Genomic DNA, 20,816 nt, shown 5'->3' with positions numbered 1-20,816 from the left:
GGGCCCCGGGGCAATTAAGTTGTGGGGGCCCTATCAATAAAATTGCCATGGCCTCACGCAGCAACTGTGCCCCTTACCTTGTCTCTGGACCCTCCACTGTCATTATCAGCGCTGCTATTTACAAGATATATAAGAAATATATAGACTGAGATATATATACAGTAGAGCAGAGAGAGGGGGGAGAGGGAGACAGACATGGAGGGAGGGAGAAGAGGACAGAAGGGGGGGACAGGAGAGGAGAGAAAGAGCGTGCACACATTACCTGTTTCAGCTGCAGCATCAGCTTTCTGATAGGGATGGGCATCGACCATCGATGATTCATAATCATCGATGGTTTATGGCCAATGTTGAATGTTTTTCCCATCGATGGGGGAGAACCAGATGGTCTCCCTCCATCGATGGAAGAACATAACAGAATATATATATTTTTTTTCAAGGTGTCGGGACAAGGAGCATAGCTCCGCCCCCGACATCCGCAAAGCCACGCTCCCCCACCGACGGCCACTTTCTATTTTGCCATTGATGGTAACCATTGATGGTAACCATACCGACGGCCATCCCTACTTTCTGATGTATTGGGGTGGGCACTCCACGCCGGCATTAGGCCCCGCCCCGTACCCATGCACCCCCGAATCCCGGCATTATGACAGCGAGGGGGCGGGGCTTCCAGTGAAGAACGTTAGTGTCAGTGAGTGTGTGCTCACTGTGCCGTGTTTTCATGCTGCCGGGAACTGGCCAGGGACAGTCCAGAGTGGCCAGGTTCTGGACGGTATTTGCGGCAGTATGGGGGCCCCCAAGGTGTGAGGGCCCCTGGACGACCGCCCCATTCACCCCTCCTATAACCGGCCCTGTCCCTATGCTATCTGTAAAGCTGCCACCACTCCTCCACCATGAAGTGCTCCCTCTCCAGCATGATGTTCCTGCTCAGCCATACCCAGGGGCACCACGGCGAGGAAGCTCAACAGGAAGACCAGAAAATACAGGGTACATTGTGCAAAGAGGACATTGCTCATCGCCATGTTCAGAAGCTGGGGAGGGGTCCAGGGCTGCTAAGAGCTGGCCTGAGTGAATGGGGCATGGCCTAATTGCGGGAGGCGTGAAAAAAAAAAGAAAAACTAGTTGCAGCGCCACAAAGCAGCACTGTGTGCTGGGGAGGGGGGTGTTGTGAGCCCCTCAGCCCAGTGCAAATCCAGTGTGGGGATGCGATCAGGATGATTACTCCCCCCCACAGACAGAGGAGACTGGGGGGGGGGCGCATCAGATCCTGGCCCCCTCCCGGCCCCTCCAGCAAGCCATGGCCCGGGTAATTAGTACCCGCTCCCCCACCCCCTCTCGGCACACTTGGAGGGGTGCGCATGTAGGCTACAAAACTATGCACAGGTGCCCCAGCCCCGGGAGCGTACTGCTGATAATACTTATGGAAGCTGCAATACAAATCTCTCATCCATGATCAACCTGCCCTTCCCAGCACAACCAAGCAGTGAGAAGTAGGGGGTTGTCGTGATATGGTGTAGGTTGTGGTGAGATGCAGGGGGCTGTGGTAACATGGCGTAGGTTGTGGTGAGATGCAAGGGGCTGTGGTGACATGGCATAGGTTGTTATGAGATGCAGGGGGCTTTGGTGAGATTAAATTGCTGCCGTGTGAAGCCGGGGCGGGTCACTAGTATGCGATAAGAATACCAATGCTACATTTACCCTGAGACTGCTGAGTTGATGAGCCAGTTCCAATAAATGATAATAAGGAAGTGTATGAAATGTACTTCCTCCTAAAACACAAAGTCGTACACAGTGTGAGTGCTCGGGACAGGCACAGTAGACCTGTTTCAGGGCAGGGCACCATACAGCCTATGTATGTGGTCCATTATGCAGATAAATCACCCCACCTAGTTATTTGGGAGCAGATGTCAAAGTTCCCACCTTTGGAAGGACAATATTGCTTTCAGACCCCAAAGGTCGGCTGGTCTTACTCTCTATGGCTGAGTTTGAGTGGATCAGGAAAAGAACTTTAGGGAATTGCAGAAGGACAGGGATTCAAATTGAATGCAGCAAAGATGCAATGTGGGCTAGAAGGTCTGTAGTGGGCAGCGCATTGCGGGAGGACATTTGCGGGTAACGGGTCTGTTTGGTGCACCAAGGTAGAGGTTTGGATCTTCGGAGGCTATATCAGGTAGTGGGATCTGACTTGTCTAGGGCAAAGTTTTGTTGTAGCAAGCCGCAGTCAGATAAGGGCAAAACAAGGTAGTCGGGTGAAGAGTATTTATATGGTTCTGGGTGAATTTGGGTGTAAGGAGGGAGACTGAAGCAAAGGAGGTTGTGGTCGGAGTGTGGGGAGGCCAAGTTATGAAAACTATAGATGGAGATGAAGGTGGAGAAGACAAGACAGGGGAGTGTCCTTCACAGTTACTGGGAAAGACCAAAGCAGGAAGTGAGAGTTATACCCCTTTTACACCAAACAAATAACCCGGGTTATTGCCAGGTCGATCCGGGTTGAGGCTCTGTGTGAACGGCTCCCAAAAAAATAACCCAGGTTGATTTACCGGGAAATCTTACTCGGGTTGAGAGCAGGGTTGAAAATGGGTTGTTCCCGTGTCATGCGGCAGTGTGAACGGTGCTACCCGGATTATTTGACCCGGCTATATTCTGCTATTAGCTGATTGGAGCTTCTGGGGCGCTGGCAGATGATGTCATTTGTCAGGGCCCTGCAGAGAGACGCACGCGCAGCCATTACTTGCGTGCCAAACCTGCACAGAGCCTGCACCACAGCCTGACCAACTCCCACAAAACGCAGGCTGATACACAGGCTGCCACAGTCAGAACTGCAGCCTGCACCACAGCCTGACCAGCAGCTCCAAACGCAGGTGATACACAGCCATAACAGCAGCCTGACCCACACCCTGTTCCCACAGCAGCATGTGTGCTGCCACGAACTGGACCGATGCAGATATCCGAGAGCTACTGCTCATCAGGGCGGAGGAAGAAATTAAACGCCAGATGACCGGCACAGTGAAAGATGCAGTAGTGTACCACAATATAGCCAATATGCTGGAGTCCCGAGGGATAAAACGCACGCAGCAGCGTAAGCAGTTCACTAAAGTGCACGATCATAACCGCAACAAAAGTGGTGCAGGCCGCAAGGAATGGGTGCATTACCAATTGTGCTACAGCGCTTTTGGAAATACAGCGCTTTCAAACCCCATAGCACTGTCCTCCTCAATTGCGCCATCCTGCTCCAGCCAGCAGGAGGACAGTCAAGAGGTACCGGCTACACAGGTTACCCTGCCATCCTCGCAAAGCATACCAACATCACAGCTCCTACTGACCGATGAACCTGGAGAAGGTAGTGGGATGGATTCATCTGTGAATGCTGACAGTATCGCTTCCACCATAGATGAGGTAGTTGAGACAAGCTCAGAGACTGCACCCCCTAAAGAGACCCCTCCGCTACACGATAATAGTATTTTAAAAAATAAAAACACCCACATTACACAGACACACTACATTCACTTAAATTCAAATGGTAACTGTTGCAGAGCGCTGCTAGCGTGCAGGTAGATAGAAGGCCACAAGCACATGTACGCAAACACCACTGCTATCTTTATGTCGGCTCGGTGCATATTATATATATTTTTTTGTTTCTCCCCTTTGCAGTCTACAATGGGGTAGATGTATGAAGCCCAGAAACGGTATCAGCGCACGTTAAGTGCGCTGATACCGTTTCTCCCCGATGTATGATCGGGGGTCTGGGCGGTAAATGATAGGGGCGCTATGCACCCCTGTCATTATCGGCGCTGCTATCTACAAGATAGCAGCGCCGACAGCCTGGGCTATGTACGAACGGTCAGATCGTCTGACTGTTCGGCCGGCTGTAGCTGTCGTTATCGACAGCTACAGCCTGGCGCAAGCCTATCCCCACAGCAGGGACAGCGCTGTCCCTGCTGTGGCGGCTACCGGCTTCAGGGCTGCACGCGGGGATCTCGCGATACTTGCGAGATCCCGCGCATGCTCATTGGAGCCGGCCGGGCCTGACACACATCGCATCAGCACTAGGCTGATGCGATGTGGTCTGTAGCGGGTAGCGCCGGAGGGGGGAGTTAACGCTTCACACATCTCACCGGTAGTGCTTCCTGCTTCGCCTCGGTAAAGAGGCGAAGCAGGAAGCGTTATAGCGGCACTTAACGTGCCACTATAATACATCTACCCCAATGTGCCACCCAGAAAGAAAAAGCTCAACAGGTCGGAGCAAGTGGCTAGAGCAATGACTTCTGTGATCGTGGAGCATCTCCGCGAATTGGATGCCGATATTCAGAGGCAGGAGGATGCTAAATTGGATCGGTTTCTAGGGTCCGAAAGGCAAATGCAGCAGTCATTTATGAGGCAATTAATGGATATGCAAGAGAGACAGATGTCTTTTTTTGAGCGCACATTTGCACGTGGTTTTCCCAACCAAACACAGGCATTACCACAGGCCCCAGTGTACCCAGAACACAGATTTGGCCAATGCAATATGGGGCCCAATTATTACAACCCTAGCACTAACCCTAACACAACACAAACAAACCAAGAGTCACCACAGTATACAGTGTATAGGCAATTGCCGTAAACATGGCCGGAACATTTGCTATTTTAGTTTTGTTTTTTATATTGTGTGGCTAAAATTATAAGTTTTTTTGGGTGAAGGCACTTTTCATTTTTTTAATCACTTTTGCAGTGTATTGTTTTGACTGCAGGGATAAGGCCCTTTTCTTTTATACTGGGCATATGATGCTTGACATATGTTTACACTGTTTTTATACTTTTGCAATAATCTGAGATTATGTTAAAACTGTTCTATTAAAAAACACAATATATGCACATGGTTAAAGTAAAAAAAAAAAAATTTTCAACCAAATAAACCAAAAACATGTTTGGAATTTGAAATTTTGCATTTTATTTTAAACCAATAAGTGAAGGTTTGTTGCAATGGTGACCCGGATGAGCTTGGCGCTGTCCTCATGCTCCCCCACGTAGCTTACTGCATCACTTGTAATGCCCCCCACCTCAGTGTCCTGCACCTTCCACTCGGGAAGAAAGTGGTCCATTTGAATTTCACAAATATTATGCAGTATGCAGCAGGCTACTACTACATGGGGCATGATTTTTAGGTCCACATCATTCCTCTTCATGAGACAGCGCCAACGTCCTTTTAAACGTCCGAAAGCATTTTCCACAGCCATCCGGGCAGAGCTAATGCTGTGAGTGTAGGTGACCTTTTCCGGGGACAACTGTAAATGTTGGGTATAACCCTTCATTAGCCAATGCTTCAACGGATATGCCGCATCGCCAATGGTGTGGACTGGGACCTCCAGCCCATCTACGGTCACCGATTTCTGTCAAAAAAAATATGGTCACTATATATGTATTCACATGGTGGTCAAGTAGGTTTCAGAAATTTCATGTATTTTACAGCACAATATGTTGACAAATACTTTGGAATATCATGCATTCCGCACCATTACACACATAATATTTTGCTAAAGCACATAAGTATAGTGGACATAAAGAGTAAAAGGACCATATATTCTTACCTCTCTAGGGAAAAGCCATCCACCCCGCTTTTCCTCTGCTATGCTGTACAAGTCAGAGTTGGCTAGTACTCTGGCGTCATGTGCCCGTCCAGGCCAGCCTATGAAAACATCTGTAAAACTAAAAAAAAACAAAAACAATGAGTATTCTACCAACAAAAAACATAAAATAAAAGTAGATATGAAAGAATAATTCGTACCAATTTACTTACCAGTATCGGTGGTCCACAACAGCTTGAAGAATAATGGAATGCCACCCTTTTCGATTATAATAATCCACAGGGTTTTCATGGGGAGCGATGATGGGAATGTGGGTCCCGTCTATGGCACCAGCACACTGCGGATACCCACGCCTGAGGAAGCCTTGGATGGTTTCATCTAGGCACTGTCCTTCTGGCAAGGAGATAAAGCACTGGTACAGGGTATCCACTAATGCCCGCATCACCTGGTAAATGATCTTGCAGACTGTGCCAATCCCAACACCAAATAGACAGGAGAGTGTGCGGTACTCTCCGGGGGTAGCATACCACCAGAGTGCAATGGCTAATCTCCTGATTGGGGTGATGGGCTTTCGGTAGTTGGTGGTCTGCATCATCAGTGCTGGTGCCAGTAATTCCAATATATAATAAAAGGTGGCACGCGACATCCGAAAGCCACTACTCCACTTGGAAAGCTTCTACAGTCAGCATGAAAGCTTCTCCATGGTGGCGGTCTCTGGCCCACATTCTTCTATTTCTCATGGTGGTCTATCTCATCATGGTGGTGATGTTGGCTGATATCAGTGCTCTCCTCCTGCGCAAATATTGCCGTCGAAATCTGGCCCTCTCAGCCAAGAATTGCGCTCTCCTCCTCGAACCCTGCACAAGGTGCCACATCATAAAAAGCTGCATCCAATTCTCTGTTGCTGAAATCAACAGAAAGCTGAAAACAGTGAGGACATCGGGAATACCCACATGTGCTCCGTCTGCCATCATTGCTGCAATGCTGTAAGCAGTCCCCACTCCTCTGTTTTGTTGCCTTTTGTGACCTCATCTTTGTTAGCCCTTAAAAAAGACCATTTTTATTGACATCTATAGGGAAAAGCAGGGATTACCCGGGTTCAGTGTAAACGGGGCAAACCCGGGAATAACCCGGGTCGAGTTGCAGTGTAAACGGGGTCTGAAGCCGAGTTCGACCCGGGATTGACCAGTGTTCAAATTCCAGGGTTGGACCCGGGATTTTGGTGTAAAAGGGGTATAAGTGAAATTCGTTTAGTGCCAGCAGAGACTGTGGGGTTGTGGAAGGCAATGTAATATCACCAAGTATGGGAGTAGCCAGGTCATCTGAAGGTTTGGGACAATCATGACTAGTCTGTGTAACCATTTCTCCAAAGCCTTGCAGGGGAATATTCCTCATGTTTTCTGACTATACAAAGTAGGCAATAGCTCCCTTGCCACACTTGTCATCTCTTCCATAATCCCCAACTGTCCCGATTCAAGGGCCATGAAAGGGCACATTGGCTTCGGTCAGAAAGCAGACATGGATAGCAGAAAGTTGCCTCTGTGCATATGGGTGGTCAGATGAGAATACTTCCCACATTTCCTTGAATTGTTTCCTGTTCTGCTCTGAGTTCCAGCAGCCAATCAGGGCTCAGCATAAGACAAGAACCAGTGAGAGCCCAACAGTGAGAGCTGCCGCCTGGCTGCCGGGAGAAAGTACGGGGGGAGCGGAGGGTCACTTGGTAGCTGCTGATATACATTAATTGCTGTTATTGTAAGTAACGAAAAGCCAGGGTGGTCCCAGTTAGCTGATCCCATGACCTTTGTGCATTAGTGCATACTCTCTATTCTCTGGGATATGGGAACAGGATTGAGGTGTATCTTTTCCTGCTGTCTTCCCTGTCTTTCCCTTCTCTGTCCACAAGCAGGTTCTAATTATCCAGGAGTTACACCATACTTGCCTCCTCTCCTGGAATGTCCAGAAGACTCAAAAAAGCCTTTTGTTGTCAATGATCTTATCTTGGCCCTCACACCGTGACAGATTGCGGCAAACAGTGGCTTTACACAGAGGAGTGGGTCTATGGTGACGGTATACAATCGGGAAGCCGGCTGCCTTAATACCGGCAGCCGGCTGCCCGACTGTGATATCCCGGCGAGGGATGAAATGCGGGCGTCTAGACATTTCCCCGACGCCGGGAGACTGGCGCCCAGCATCCCGATCGAAGAGATGCCGGGCGCCGCGAGTGGACAGCCGCCCTTTAGGTTTAGGGCACCCGGGGGGGACTTAGGGTTAGGCACCCCCCCAGGAGGGTATGGGTTAGGCTAGGGGGAGGGAGGGTTAGGGTTATGCACCCCCGGGGGGGACTTAGGTTTAGGCACCCCGCCAGGGGACTTAGGTTTAGGCTAGGGGAAGGGGGGGTTAGGGTTAGGCACTTAGAGGGGGGAGGTTAGGGTTAGGTACCCCTAAGGAGGGTTAGGGGGTTAGGTTAGTATATACGATCGGGATTCCAGCGCTGTCGGGCTTCCGCTGCTGGGAACTCTGCTGTTGTCGGGCTGTCACTGCCGGCGGTATTTCATACCTATTCCATGGTGACGTGGTTCACATCGCCACACCAGCCGCACTTCCAAACTCTCCCTCCCCGGATCCCCCACGGAGATCATATTAAACAAGTAATACCCCTTTCAGACATCTCGAGAATCTGTCTGAAAGGTGCCTACCCGGGAACATGTTCCTGGGTAGCCGCCCCTGCAATCGACCAGGGGTCCCGGGAAATTACCCTGCTTCTGTCTGAATGGTGCTACCCGGGAATTTACTACTCCCGGGCAGCACCAAGCAGCTTTTACATTGACAGCACAGATCGTCCTATAGGACGCTCTGCGCTGCTGCTCATTACAATGAGTTGACAGCACTCTGCGCTGCTGCTCATTACAATGAGTTGGCAGTGCAGAGCGTCCTATAGGACGCTCTGCGCTGCTGCTCATCACCCCCCGCCCCGGTGGCTGTGGCGCTGACAAACGAGTCAGCGACCATGGCCTGGTCCTCACACCGGCGCTGGAGACCGCCGGTGGATTGCAGCCACAGCGGGCTGCCCGCACTCCCGCTGGACCACCAGGGTAGATAGGAGTTATTATATTATAGATAGGAGTTATTATATTAACTGTTTAATAGAGGCTGCACTTTGATTGGATGGCTGCCTGCTGCATGATGGTGACATCATCAGCGGCAGCCGGAGAGGGGATAGGTTGGGAAGAGCAGAGGAGAGGCAGGTAATATTTAAAACTAAAAAACCTGGCTTATGTCTGAAAGGGGTCTACCTGGGAATTTCCCGGGTAGACACTGCAGTGTGAAAGGGGGGTCTCGACCAAATACCCGGGAATTTGCACAGGAGAAATTCCCGGGTCTGAGCAGGAAATTTCCCAGGTTGTATGTCTGAAAGGGGTATAAGTGTGATTTACATGGGGGCAAATGTAACAATCCTTCTAAAGAGTGAAAAGTTACCCATAGCAAGCAATCAGCTGCTAGCTAACATTTATCAGGTATATTCTATAAACTGTAAGGCAGAAGTTGGTTGGTTGCTATGGGCAACTTTCTCCACTCTTTAGAAGGTAGGACAGAGAGCTGTGTAGTAACCAGTACCAAAGTGAGACGCAACTTCCACTGCCTTACCTGTGCCAATTGTGGGTATTAACAGACAGGCATCTCCTTGGGCAACACTAAGTATACTGCTGTGCTCTTCTGCTAATAATTCCAGGGAAGGCAATATCATTCTAGTAACCAACATACAATACAGACAACATTCAATATCCAATACAGAGAGCATCCTAGTGACTAATATATTATACAGAGAGCATTGTAATAACCATTGCTCAAAACCCACTACACTAAGACCCCTACATATTACTGGCTGGTTCATGTTGTACCTTTGTCCAGTCCTGACCTGTACCTGAAATCGCAGTTCCTCGGTTGTCCCTGGGACCATCACTTGCTCTGTTCTTTAGAATTGTATATTATTTCTGATTGATGTGTCTGTCAATGGAGCACTAAAATCTCCAGGACATATTTTTGGTGTTATTATATTGTAACGTGGAGGGTACACACCTTATTATCTGATTGTGTTTCTATAATAACAAAATATTAATCTTGTAACCTATAAACCGCCATATGAACATTTTTCCTTGTATTTATAGCGCAGTGATGTAATTGAAGCAACACATTGTTTAATATTGGTTTGGATGATTATATTCATAATAGTTTTTAAAGCCGGGTACACACTATCCAATGGGTGCAGCCCTCAGCGTGTGCTTTCCTTTCATCTCTTGAATGGGGTGATAAGCTCCTAATATGCAACCAACCGATCTGTCCATTTGCAAGAGAGTTAAAAGACGTTTATTGGGTAACGCTCCAGCATACACTCTATACAATTATTGGGCTGGTCATACAAATATCGGCTGATCGGCTTGATAATTGTATAGTATGTACCCAGCTTTATTGTATAAATAAATTAATAAATTTTGACAGCGCCAAACGTCCTGGTCTTGCATTTAATTTCTGGAAACAAGCACCATCTAGTGGTAATTACCTGGAACTGCACTAAATAATTTGTTCTTGTAGTCTTTAGGGGGTGAATCGCCTTAGGATGGAATTGCAAAGCTGCAACTTGCTAATATGCAAATACAGCAGGAGGTGTATGACACCCCCTGTATGACACCCACTGCTGCATTCGCGATCCCAGCACTGCGACCGAGGTGGATGGCAATCAGCTTAGTCAGGCTGGCCGGCTTGTAAGGGCAGGAAACTGCGTCCGTGGACGCTGCCCCTGGCCTTGCCACTCCCCGTTTCTGGAAACACCAGACGTCCCCACCCCCACACCACCCCTTAAATGCCTCTGCCTGTCAATCAGGCAGATGCACAGAAGGGCTGTGTGCGATCACTCACAGAACAGGCCCTGCGCACGCGCAGATTCCCGATAATCGAGATTCTGCGTTCAGCATGAAAAATGAAGAAATCTGGTGCCTGTGTCCACATTACTGCCCTATTTATGCCCAAATCCTTGTTGGTCAAGGCAAACGACAAGTGGGTCATATGTACCAGACCACCCTCTGTGGGTTTCAAGTGTAAAATTTGTTGACCGAGGCTAGTTAACCCCTGCACAACTACATCTTCTTATTCAAAGTGACAAAATGTGGTGACTGTGCCCGCTTTACTGCCCTATCCATGCCAACATCCTTATTGTGCCAGGAAAATAACAATTGAAAACTGTGTAAGGGAAACAGGACCTCATTCAGAGGCGGTCGCAAGAAGTGACCACTCGTTCTGAATGAGGGCGGCCGCTTCATTTTTTAAGTGCGGCCTCCTGGTCACTAGCTAAGCTGTGGGTTGGGTCTCGGCACTCGCAAGCCCCAGGGAGCTTGCTGCTCTGTTTGAGCAGGAAACTCCCCACTGAAATCACTGATGTCAGTGCGGCTGCCCACAAAACGGTAGGTGCTCGTTAAAGAACGCCTCCGTTTTGCAAACCAACCCCCCGGCCCGCCTACCAAACGGGGCAAGCTGTCGATCAACATCGACAGCCGCCCCTTTGGTAACGAGCTCCAGAGCGACAGTTTCTCTGTCACTCCGGGGCTTGTGCACGCACAGTGCGGCCGCTGCGCGTGCGCAGGACTAACCATCGAGTCGGTTACGAGTGCATCGGCGCTTGCGACCGACTCTGAATGAGGTCCAAAATGCTTTGTTTACAAACTGTTAGTTTAGTGATAACTTTATTTAAATGTTTTAATATAACATTTTCTGAAGAAGAAGCTGGAAAATGAATAAGAAGTAAGAACAGCCTCGTTATTAAAACAGGGATGACCATCGTTGGTGGATGAAACAATCGATGGTTCGCAGGTGATTGGTTTTATCCAATCGATGTCCCCCCATGATGACGAACATCGATGGTTAGCCTACCGATGGCCATCCCGTTAGCTGCCCGCTCTGCGTGTACTTTAGTCACCGGCAGCAGCCCTGCGGTGAAAGCGATAAGTGGGTGCGGGGACAGACGGACCGACGTTGTCACGTCGCGTTCCGTAGCGCGAGACCGGCAAAAACAGGGCCCTGTCGTGTGACTGCAAAGGCGCCACTGATTGGCAGCCGCAGAACTCCCCCTCAGAGTGGGACCCGCCCCCCTTCGTTTGTGGCGTGCCTGCTGGTCTAGTCGCTGACGGGGGGCGGGGCTCGTTACCAGGTATGGGCGTGACGAGAACGTGGAGGGGGAAGGGGGGGGGAGTCGGCGAGACTACGTGTGTGAGTGTCGGGGACCCGGATGTGTCGTCGGAGGAGTCCAACATCGATGGCGCCAGCGGCCGATGTACTCTTGGCTATTGGGCGGGAAACGCCGGTATCATAAGGGCTGTTTGAGATTGTAAAGTTTTAGCAGCCGCGTCCCTCCCGTTCCCCTCCCAGCGGGTCAGTCCTCTCTCACCCACGTGCTGCTGCCCGGCCCGGCCTAGTAGTTTTCCCGCCGGCTGGCTGCACGCGCTACAGAGGGCTCGTGCCGGCCATAGCGCGGGAACTGCGCCCCCTCCTCCCCCCCCCCCCCCCATGTCACTGCTGCTGAGGGACGGCTAGGTGCGGGCTCCATATCACCCTGCTGGGGTTCTGCTGCCCATCACTGATCTGGGGACACCCTGCGTGCATATGTAATAGTGCAAGGGTATAGACAGCACATAGGGTGTGTAATAGCGTATAGGGCGCACGTATATATAGTAGTCCTACCAGTGGGTGGTCGTGTAACAACATTTACTTACTAGCAGAATATTCTGCCGCGCTTTAGTTGCTGAGGTGAGGCGCGTTGGGAGGGGTTTGGGGCGAGGGAGTTGCTATTTGGTGATTTTTTTTTTTAATTTATTTTTTTTACTGCAGTTTTTAATTTTTTTTGTAAAATGCATGAAAAAAACAATTTGTGGGAACATTATGACAGAACCTCGGATACGTTCGTCACTTGCAGGTATTGCGGCACTCAACTCAAACAATGCGGAACCACCTCAAACCTAAGGAAGCATCTTTACCGGAGACACCCCGAGGTGCTGCCGGCCCCCGCCCCCAGAGGCAAGGCGAGCCTGCTCGGCGTGGGGGAGATTATTTTAAACGTCGTCCAAGTCTCGGAGGAAGACCACGCCGCTAGGAACGGTGGCGTAGAACATGGGGCAGAGGCGGGAGAGAGCTGGGCGCCACCGCCCGCCGGGGTTGGCGAACTGCAGGAAGACGAGCCTCTTGAGGAGGATGTAAGCCAGGGTTGCAAAATAACCCAGGCAGTCGTTGACCTGGTCTACAAGGACAGTCGGCCGTTTTACATTGTGGAAAATGCTGGTTTTAAACACTTATTAAAAACGTTGGATCCAAAGTATAAAGTTCTGACTCGGGAAAGTATCAAAAAACATATCGTGGTAAAATACAACGGCCTAAGCAATGTTATGAGGGGAAGACTCGCAAACAAAAAATGCAGCCTCACAATGAACCTTTGGACTGGTGACCAAATGCAGCGCTTCCTTAGTCTTACGACCCATTTCTACGACGGCGGGGATGAGCTGATCAGCGGGACAATTGGAGTCTTACCGCTTGAGGAAAGACACACAAGTGAGAACCTTGCCGAGCAGCTGAAACTGTGCTGCAGCGAATGGGGCATAAGGCCGGAAACTGAGGACGTGACGGCTGTCGTGACAGATAATGGTGCGACTATTAGAAAAGCCGCAGAATTGGCGTTCGGGGAAGGAAAGCACATTGCGTGCTTCGTGCATACACTTAATTCAGTGGTGGAACAATGTCTGGGGATGGAGGCACTGTCACCGCTTCTTTCTAAATCAAAGGCAATTGTGGCATGGTTTAAGCAGTGTGTTGTGGCCAGTGAGGAGCGGAGACCGTTCAGTGAAAACAAGCTGCGCCAATCGGTCCCCAGGAGGTGGAACGCAACGTTTAGCGTGTTGCAGCAGCTGAGAGAGCTGCAACCCCGAATCAGTGAGGTCACCGGGCATCCAAGTGCGCCACCCATGGTGACTGCCTCTGAAGTAGAGGACTTGAATGAAATAATCGACATATTGGAGCCTTTTGAAGCCGCAATACAACAGATTAGTGGGGAGCACTATTTAACAAGTAGCTCGGTGATACCTATTACTTCTGCAATCCTTGGGGAACTTGAGAAACTACATCCAAACAATGAAACCCCAAGGGCTGTTTTAAACAAAGCCATTAGTGGGTTGAAGGAAAGCTTTGGCAGCATCCAGCACGTCTCGCTAATGGCCGTTGCCACAGTGTTGGACCCCCGCTTCAAGAAGCTCTACTTCAGGGATCCTACTGCATTGTCCAAACAAGTCACTTTTTTGAGCAACTGGCTGACACAGGATTCTGTGGGATGTGCCAAAGTTGTAGACTTGTCAGGTTCACCATCTGAGAGCGAAGGTAAGATAGCTCCTATTATTCCGCTTAACTATTTTAGACTTCTATTAAAATGCTTTTGCATAATATTTAGAAATTGTTAAAGTAGAATTAATCTGACAATTTCGATAACCTACCATTTTATCCTAGCATTTTAAATAAGTGAAGTTTTAACAAAACTGAGGCTGGGTACCCGCCTAAACGACCGGCAATCGTGCCGATGTTCAGGACGATTTGCCTTCACCCTGGACATCGCATGATTGCTGGTACACATTTAAAAGATTTAATGAACGACGGAATGATCACTGTTCTGTCCTTCGTTAATAATGTACAGCCTCACATGCGATATCGTGTGATTGGTGGTGCAGCACGGCCAATCACACGATATCGCATGCGACTGCACGCAAATCAGGTATACACACTGCCCGATTTGGCCAAATTGGGCCAACATTGTTCAGGTGTGTACCCAGCCTTCCACGAAGGGCCCGATTCTGAGTTGTAGGCTTATAGCATCACTGCTGCGGCTTTTGGATGCAGGAGCTATGCTAACGACGCAGGAGGAGTCTGAAGTAAAGAATCCAGCCAGCATTGCCCATATAAGTGCCGCGTTCGAAGGCGCAGCGTCTGATTACCATCGCAACGCAGCTCCGCTGCCGTTGCCAGAAATTCTGTTTCGGAAGACAGACCCAGGCCTTGGCGCTTCTACAAAACTGAGGCGATGCTGTTCAGGGGAATAGTCTCTGCTGCTGATTCCACGGCCTTAAACAACCGCAGGCTGCGGCGTCCAGGGCACCGCAACTGGGGTTGCAGTGGCATCACTGCACATGCGCACTGTGGTCCCGGCACATGTGCAATCCACCCACTGTGGGACTTGTACGTGAACCATAGAGTTTGTGTAGAAGTCTGAATCAGGCACCCAGAGAGACTGTTGTTTTACAGATGTGTGCTTGTACATCTAGCCTCAATATGCCACGCAGTGCGACTTGCCTGGCGTGAGGTGAGCCTCTGCTAGTGTTGGGCGTCTTTTTTTTTTTTTTTTGAAAATGCATCTAAGCTGCAATGCGATGTGACTGGGACACACCTGCAGACTCTGCTGATTAATTTGACATGTGTGTGAGTCTATGGGCTCGATCCAATTAGGTGCGAATTGCAAGTAGCGAGTTTGTTTCTTTAAACTCGCACACTTCGCCGCGAAGCACGCTCCTGACAATTCTCCAACCCAATTAAAAATGCCTTCGCACTACTCGCTGTGGAGGGGTGCGAATTGACTGGCAAATTAGATTTTGCGAGAAATGCATGAAAATGTGGGGAGACCATCCTGGACCCCCCCCCTTCCAAAATGGATAATGTCGTTAGCAGGACTGTATAGAAGGCTGTTTGTGACAATTAGGAAGTTACTATAGGTTTTGAAATGGTGTCAAATGGCTGATTTGTGCCTTTTTTTTTTTTTTAAATGCAAGAAAATGATAAACAAACAACAACTTTTTTTGTTTAATCTTAAACGAAAAATGCAAAAAAAACAAAGAAAATGATGATTTGGGGGTACTTTGAGGGCATCTTTGAAAAAAATGATAAAAGCAATTATTTTTCATCTAAAAAATTATTGTAATTAAATTTGGGGTGCCTAAACTAATGAAAAAGTTGATTTTGGGGTAATTTGAGGACTTTTTTTTTTTTTTTTTAACCTCAAAAATGACATTAAATTATTGGACTAAATAAGCTATTTAGAAACTTCCAATTGCCTAATTGGTCATTAGGGGGGGTGTCCAAGGGGTTCAGCTCAGTCCCCACATTTTAACCTTCAAATTAAAGATTTTTCTTTCCATCTCTCACCCTCAGGGAGGTGCGAGTGGAAACTTGCGAATTCAGTCTGACCAGTGCGAGTTACTAATTGGATTGCAAAATGTGAAAATCGCAACTCTCAATACGCACCTAATAGGATTGACTCCCTATAAATGAAGCACAACGGAAAAAGCTGCCGCTGCTACATTGTAGCACATCGTATACAGACTCGCTCGCAATCCCATATCAAAATTAATCAGCACAGTCTGCTGGTGCGTCCTGGTCACATCACATTGCGGCTTAGATGCATTTTTTGAGAAAAGACACCTGGCGCTAGCAGTCTCACGGGACCTGGCACACCAAGAGACTGCAGCAAAGATGTATAAGGACACATCTGTGTTAGTGAATCTCAAAAAAAAAAAAAAAAAATACAAAATTCAAAGACTTTTTAGAGTGTTTGAGTTATAAAGTGTGAAATGTATGTATTTATTTTGTATATACATTTGAGTCTCCCATATCCAAATATTCCAAAATACTGAATTTTTTTAGCATGACTGAGATAGTGAAACCTTTTGCTTTTTGATGGTTCAATGTACACAAACTTTGTTTAGGCACAAAATTATTAAAAATAAAGTCTAAAATTACATTCAGGCTATGTGTATACAACACATAAATGCATTCTGTGTTTAGATTTGGGTCCCATTCCCAAGATATTTAATTATGGTATGCAAGTATTCCAAAATACATAATATTCCGATATCCAAAATACCCCTGGTCCCAAGCATTTTGGATATGGGAGACTCAACCTGTATAAATGTGCTTTGACTTGCCGTGTGTGTGCTTTGACTTACCGTGTGTGTGTGTGTGTGTGTATGTGTGATATATATATATATATATATATTTATTAGTGCATTCTTTAAACAAAGTTGCTTATTTCAGATGTACAGAAACCATTGAGGAACCTTTTCAGTGATCACAACACAATAGTACAAAAAACCTGGCAACAGCATGAGGAGTCTTCGAGTACAAAGCTACCACAGGAACTTTCCATGTACTTGGGTAACCTGTCTACTTTCAAAATTAAATAAGACATGATTCCTGTCCATTCTGTATATTGTAGTGGACCTCAATAGGGTATTTTCTCATAAGATGATTTGTGGTTTTTCTGGAAATCATAAATGTTAGTAGGCTTGTTTACATTTGCTTATGTTGATGCAAGCTTTTGTCTGATTACAGCGTAAGCAGAGACTACCTATCTCAGAGGCTCTGCACTCACCATCATAATGCATGGGGATTTGATTTATATCAAAACGTGTAGGCTTGCAGCCCCTGTCAATGGACCTCATTTTTCTGCAAGCACTTACTCTATCACTCAGAATTATAAACATAATTGCTATCACAATGGAATTAAACTTTAAGATATGAACTTAGGATATGCTTTCTGGTCTGATACTCCTGTACACACTGGCTTTTAACTACTTAACTGACATTTTTTTTTTTATCCAAAAAAACCTCTAAAAAATTTTTTTTTTTTTTTTTTAGGATTGAATTAGGTCAAGAACATTATTTTCAAATTTTTTTTTTTTATTGTAAGATATGTGCAATCAAAACTTTCAAAAAACAGTACATTGAGTATAATGACATTCGGTTCATAATACATATAGATATTTTTGATGTAATCATAAAATATTGAGATCACATTCACCAATTAACTACATTATTCAATTAAATGCCTTGTAATAATTTAGTACAATGAGTTTCTTTATCTGTAATACTACACAATTCTGATAATGTTTTGAAATGTTCAATATCTGTAACAAATGTAATCAATATAAAATATTAACTAAAAAGAATGGAAATTACAAATTAAAAATAAATAAATGAAAAACTTTCTCTCGCCCCCACCTGGCCCACCCAGAAGAGACAAGGCTCCTCTCACATTCAGTATGTTCAGGGACCCATAGAAGTGATATCCATTGGAGGGTTGTTTTCAATGGTCTAAAGTGTATACCATAAGGTATCATTCACACTATTATAAATTTGACGCCGCATATCTAGAAATAAGAGATAAAGTAGATATAAATGACTGTCACCTGTTGAAAATTTTTTTTCTACTTTAGTTTCCTTTTCTAATACTACCTCTACCCAATCCATTAGAAAGATGTTAAATAATTTTGCCTTAAATAACGCGAAAGATGGAGAAGTAGTCGATATCCATTCCTGCAATATTGTCTTACGTGCTGCCGCACTGATTGCTAATAGCAGTCTTCTACTTCCTTTACAAGCCCTCACATCTTTAGGAATAATGCCAAAAATGGCCCATTCTGCTATGAAAGGTACATCGTTAAGTATAGATTATTCTGCATATCTTTTTACTTGTAGCCAAAATCCTCTAATTATTGGGCACGACCAAAAACAATGGTATAAATCAGCATTGTCTTCACAACTATAGCAGGAGTGAGAAGTTTTACTTCCCATCAGGAAGCTTCTGTGTGGTGATATACAAGCTCTGTGGAAAATATTTAAAAACCTCTCCACATAGATTGTTGATGTTGGAGATCTAGGTCAAGAACATTATTTTAAAACTTATCCAACACGATTTAAAAAAAAAAAAAAAAGTTTAAACACAGTATACCATAAAAATGGCAAAGTTTATGGTATATTGTATTGATGGCTATTGGCAGCTGTACCATCGATGGTCAATGGGCCGACCATCGATAAAAAAAATCATTGATTGTCCTCCCCCTCCAGGGGGGCTAGAGGAGGACAGCGGTTGCATTTGTCTAGTTGCTGGGCAGCTGCTCCTTCCTATAGCAGCCGCCAGGTGTGTGTGCCGCCAGGCTGTCTAGCTAGGCAGCGGGGGTAGGGGTGCGAGAGGTGGACAGCAGGCTGTTACGTTTTTTTTTGTTCCCGGTGGTTGCTTCATCTCTCTGCAGCCGCCAGGTGTGGGTGCGCCAGTATCGGCTTTCCCGATCCCTGCTTCCTAGCAGCGATCGGGACGGGGAGGAGCAATAGGTGCAGAGGGACCAGGAGGTCTCTCTGAGATGGGCGGCTGCTGGAAGTTAACTTCCAGCAAGCCACCCATTGGGCATTTCTGACTGGTCGCATCAGATGCGTCCATGTCAGGGAAAGCCCAGCCTGGTGTGGTCGCATCTGATGCGCTCATGACAGGCAAGTGGTTAAAGGTAAGCCGGCTACCAAGCATATCGACCATAAAACACCTAGGGAATGTTGTTCCAAAATATTGCAATAATTTGTTAAGCTAGCCATGTCGTCAGTCACAATTCTTTGGAGCAAACCTTCCCTGAAATAAAATGTAGTACAATTTAGAGTGTAATTTGGTGAGTGCAGAGCATATAATAAAATTTTTTTTTTTTTTGTACTTATTTTTCCATCCAACAAATGGCGGCACTCAGACTGCAGTAGTGAAACCCAAAACGTGTACTTTGTCATCAACGTTTCGAGGACGTGTTCCTCCTTCAGGACAGAAAAAAAAGTGATGCAACGACAGTGATCAATATATACACTTACCACAAATGATTCCTCCCTCCCCATCAGCGTTGTTCACGGCCACGATAATATATTCTATTCGACCCTTGTCTCATTCATAAATCATAGAGTAACAAACTTTATGGGTGGTTTCTAATTTTAAAAGAATATCATTAATTCATGAGGACTTAATATTTTTGATACTTTTTGAGGATTTTAAGTTTAAGGAAAATGTATAATGATGATGAACACGTTTTGGTTTGCAAGCACTAAATCATGGTTTTTAAAATCTTGTTCTAGGTGCTCCGCTGGAGAAAATTCAGGAGAACCCTCTTAGATTTTGGAAACACATGGAAATGACATACCCTAGTCTAACACCAATTGCAAGGCAGTACCTGACAACCGTGGCCACTTCGGTTCCTTCCGAACAGCTTTTCAACCAGGCTTGGGAATTTAAGAGCAAATCAAGAAATCTAATAAAAGGAAAGCTGCTTTCAAAGGTATTATTTTTACAGAGTTTTAGAATCGCTGAGGACTCTGCCGCACTCGGGACTGTCGCCTTGCAACGGCCCCTCCTTCCTGATTCTCCTGACGTTGCGCCGCTTCCGGCTATTAGGCCAGTTGCTGTGGAGACTTCGGATGGCGTTTCCTCTTCCTCTGGAGCGCCTACTCTCTTGCCATGTGCAGTGGATTGGCATCAGGAGAGGCCAGCTTCTCAGACAGCAGCTGATGGGTCATCCCCCTGTGCCGGTTATAGTTTCCAGCTTTCTGTGAGCTGACCTGCATTATTGTTGGAATCATTGTGACATTGGATTTTGCTGCAGCCAGCTCTAACCCAGTTCTGTATCTGTTACTGCCCGGTCTATCATGCCTCAGCCATACCTTGTACTGATGAGCCTGTATTACTCAAAGTGGAAGACCTGGCGCATCCAAATCCTGTTAATAACATCGAGCTTTAATGGCAAGGTGGCTTATATAGGTTGTAGACATCTAGAAGTGATAATAGGGGTCTTACCATCACGCTCCTGGTATTGTCATTTACAGTGCTGATGATAGACTTTGGGGATTTAAATCTGATCTAAACAAATGATCGATCGCTCCGTTTGCTGAAAAACAAGCTGTTTGATTAAAGTTGATTTAACTAATGCTTCATGTTTGTTTGTTTTTTCCAAGGGCAAATTTAATATAATAAATATTAAATCTAAAATTAAAACCTTTAATGTTAAGCAGTAATTAAAATTTTTCTCCATTTTAAAAACTGGTAACAACTGGACAGAGTGAGCCAACAGTAGCAATAATCACTTGGAGCCTTTCTGTTATCCTCGGTACCACTAAAATAATTTTTTTTTTTTTTTACATATCGGAAGCAGGGCAAAAAATCTTATATTGTGAAAAATCAATTTTGTAATTTAATATGAATAAAATAACCAGCGATAAGCAATGTCACATCTAAATTAAACAGAAATCGGTTATTTATAATGAAGAAATGTTGATCTTTTTTCGTCATACTAATTTATATATTAGTTACTGTGCATTATTCAAATCTCATATTTTATTGATATATTTGATAACCGCCTCATGTTGTCCTATCAAAGCTGA

General features: G+C 46.4%; 1 protein-coding gene across 3 annotated transcripts; it reads left to right on the top strand.

The window, feature by feature from the left end:
• The first annotated feature begins 11,855 nt into the window (after window positions 1-11,855).
• LOC148513517 (E3 SUMO-protein ligase ZBED1-like) lies at window positions 11,856-20,560 on the top strand. 3 transcript variants are annotated; one of them, XM_088481864.1, is made up of 4 exons: window positions 11,856-11,913; window positions 12,523-13,970; window positions 16,668-16,787; window positions 19,518-20,560. In XM_088481864.1, the coding sequence occupies exons 1-4, from the start codon at window positions 11,882-11,884 to the stop codon at window positions 19,994-19,996; spliced, it is 2,079 nt and encodes a 692-aa protein (XP_088337990.1). In that variant the 5' UTR covers window positions 11,856-11,881; the 3' UTR covers window positions 19,997-20,560. The 3 variants fall into 3 exon arrangements, with proteins under 3 accessions (XP_088337990.1, XP_088337989.1, XP_088337991.1); XM_088481863.1 differs by having other exon boundaries at window positions 11,890-13,970; window positions 19,518-20,558; XM_088481865.1 differs by having other exon boundaries at window positions 11,890-13,970; window positions 16,668-16,779; window positions 19,518-19,643.
• The last annotated feature ends 256 nt before the right edge of the window (window positions 20,561-20,816 follow it).

The sequence above is a fragment of the Taudactylus pleione genome, unplaced genomic scaffold (assembly GCF_031769625.1).
Source record: "Taudactylus pleione unplaced genomic scaffold, aTauple2 ptg000278l, whole genome shotgun sequence".
Taxonomy (NCBI): Eukaryota; Metazoa; Chordata; class Amphibia; order Anura; family Myobatrachidae; genus Taudactylus; species Taudactylus pleione.
This window is presented reverse-complemented; position numbering and strand designations above follow the sequence as displayed.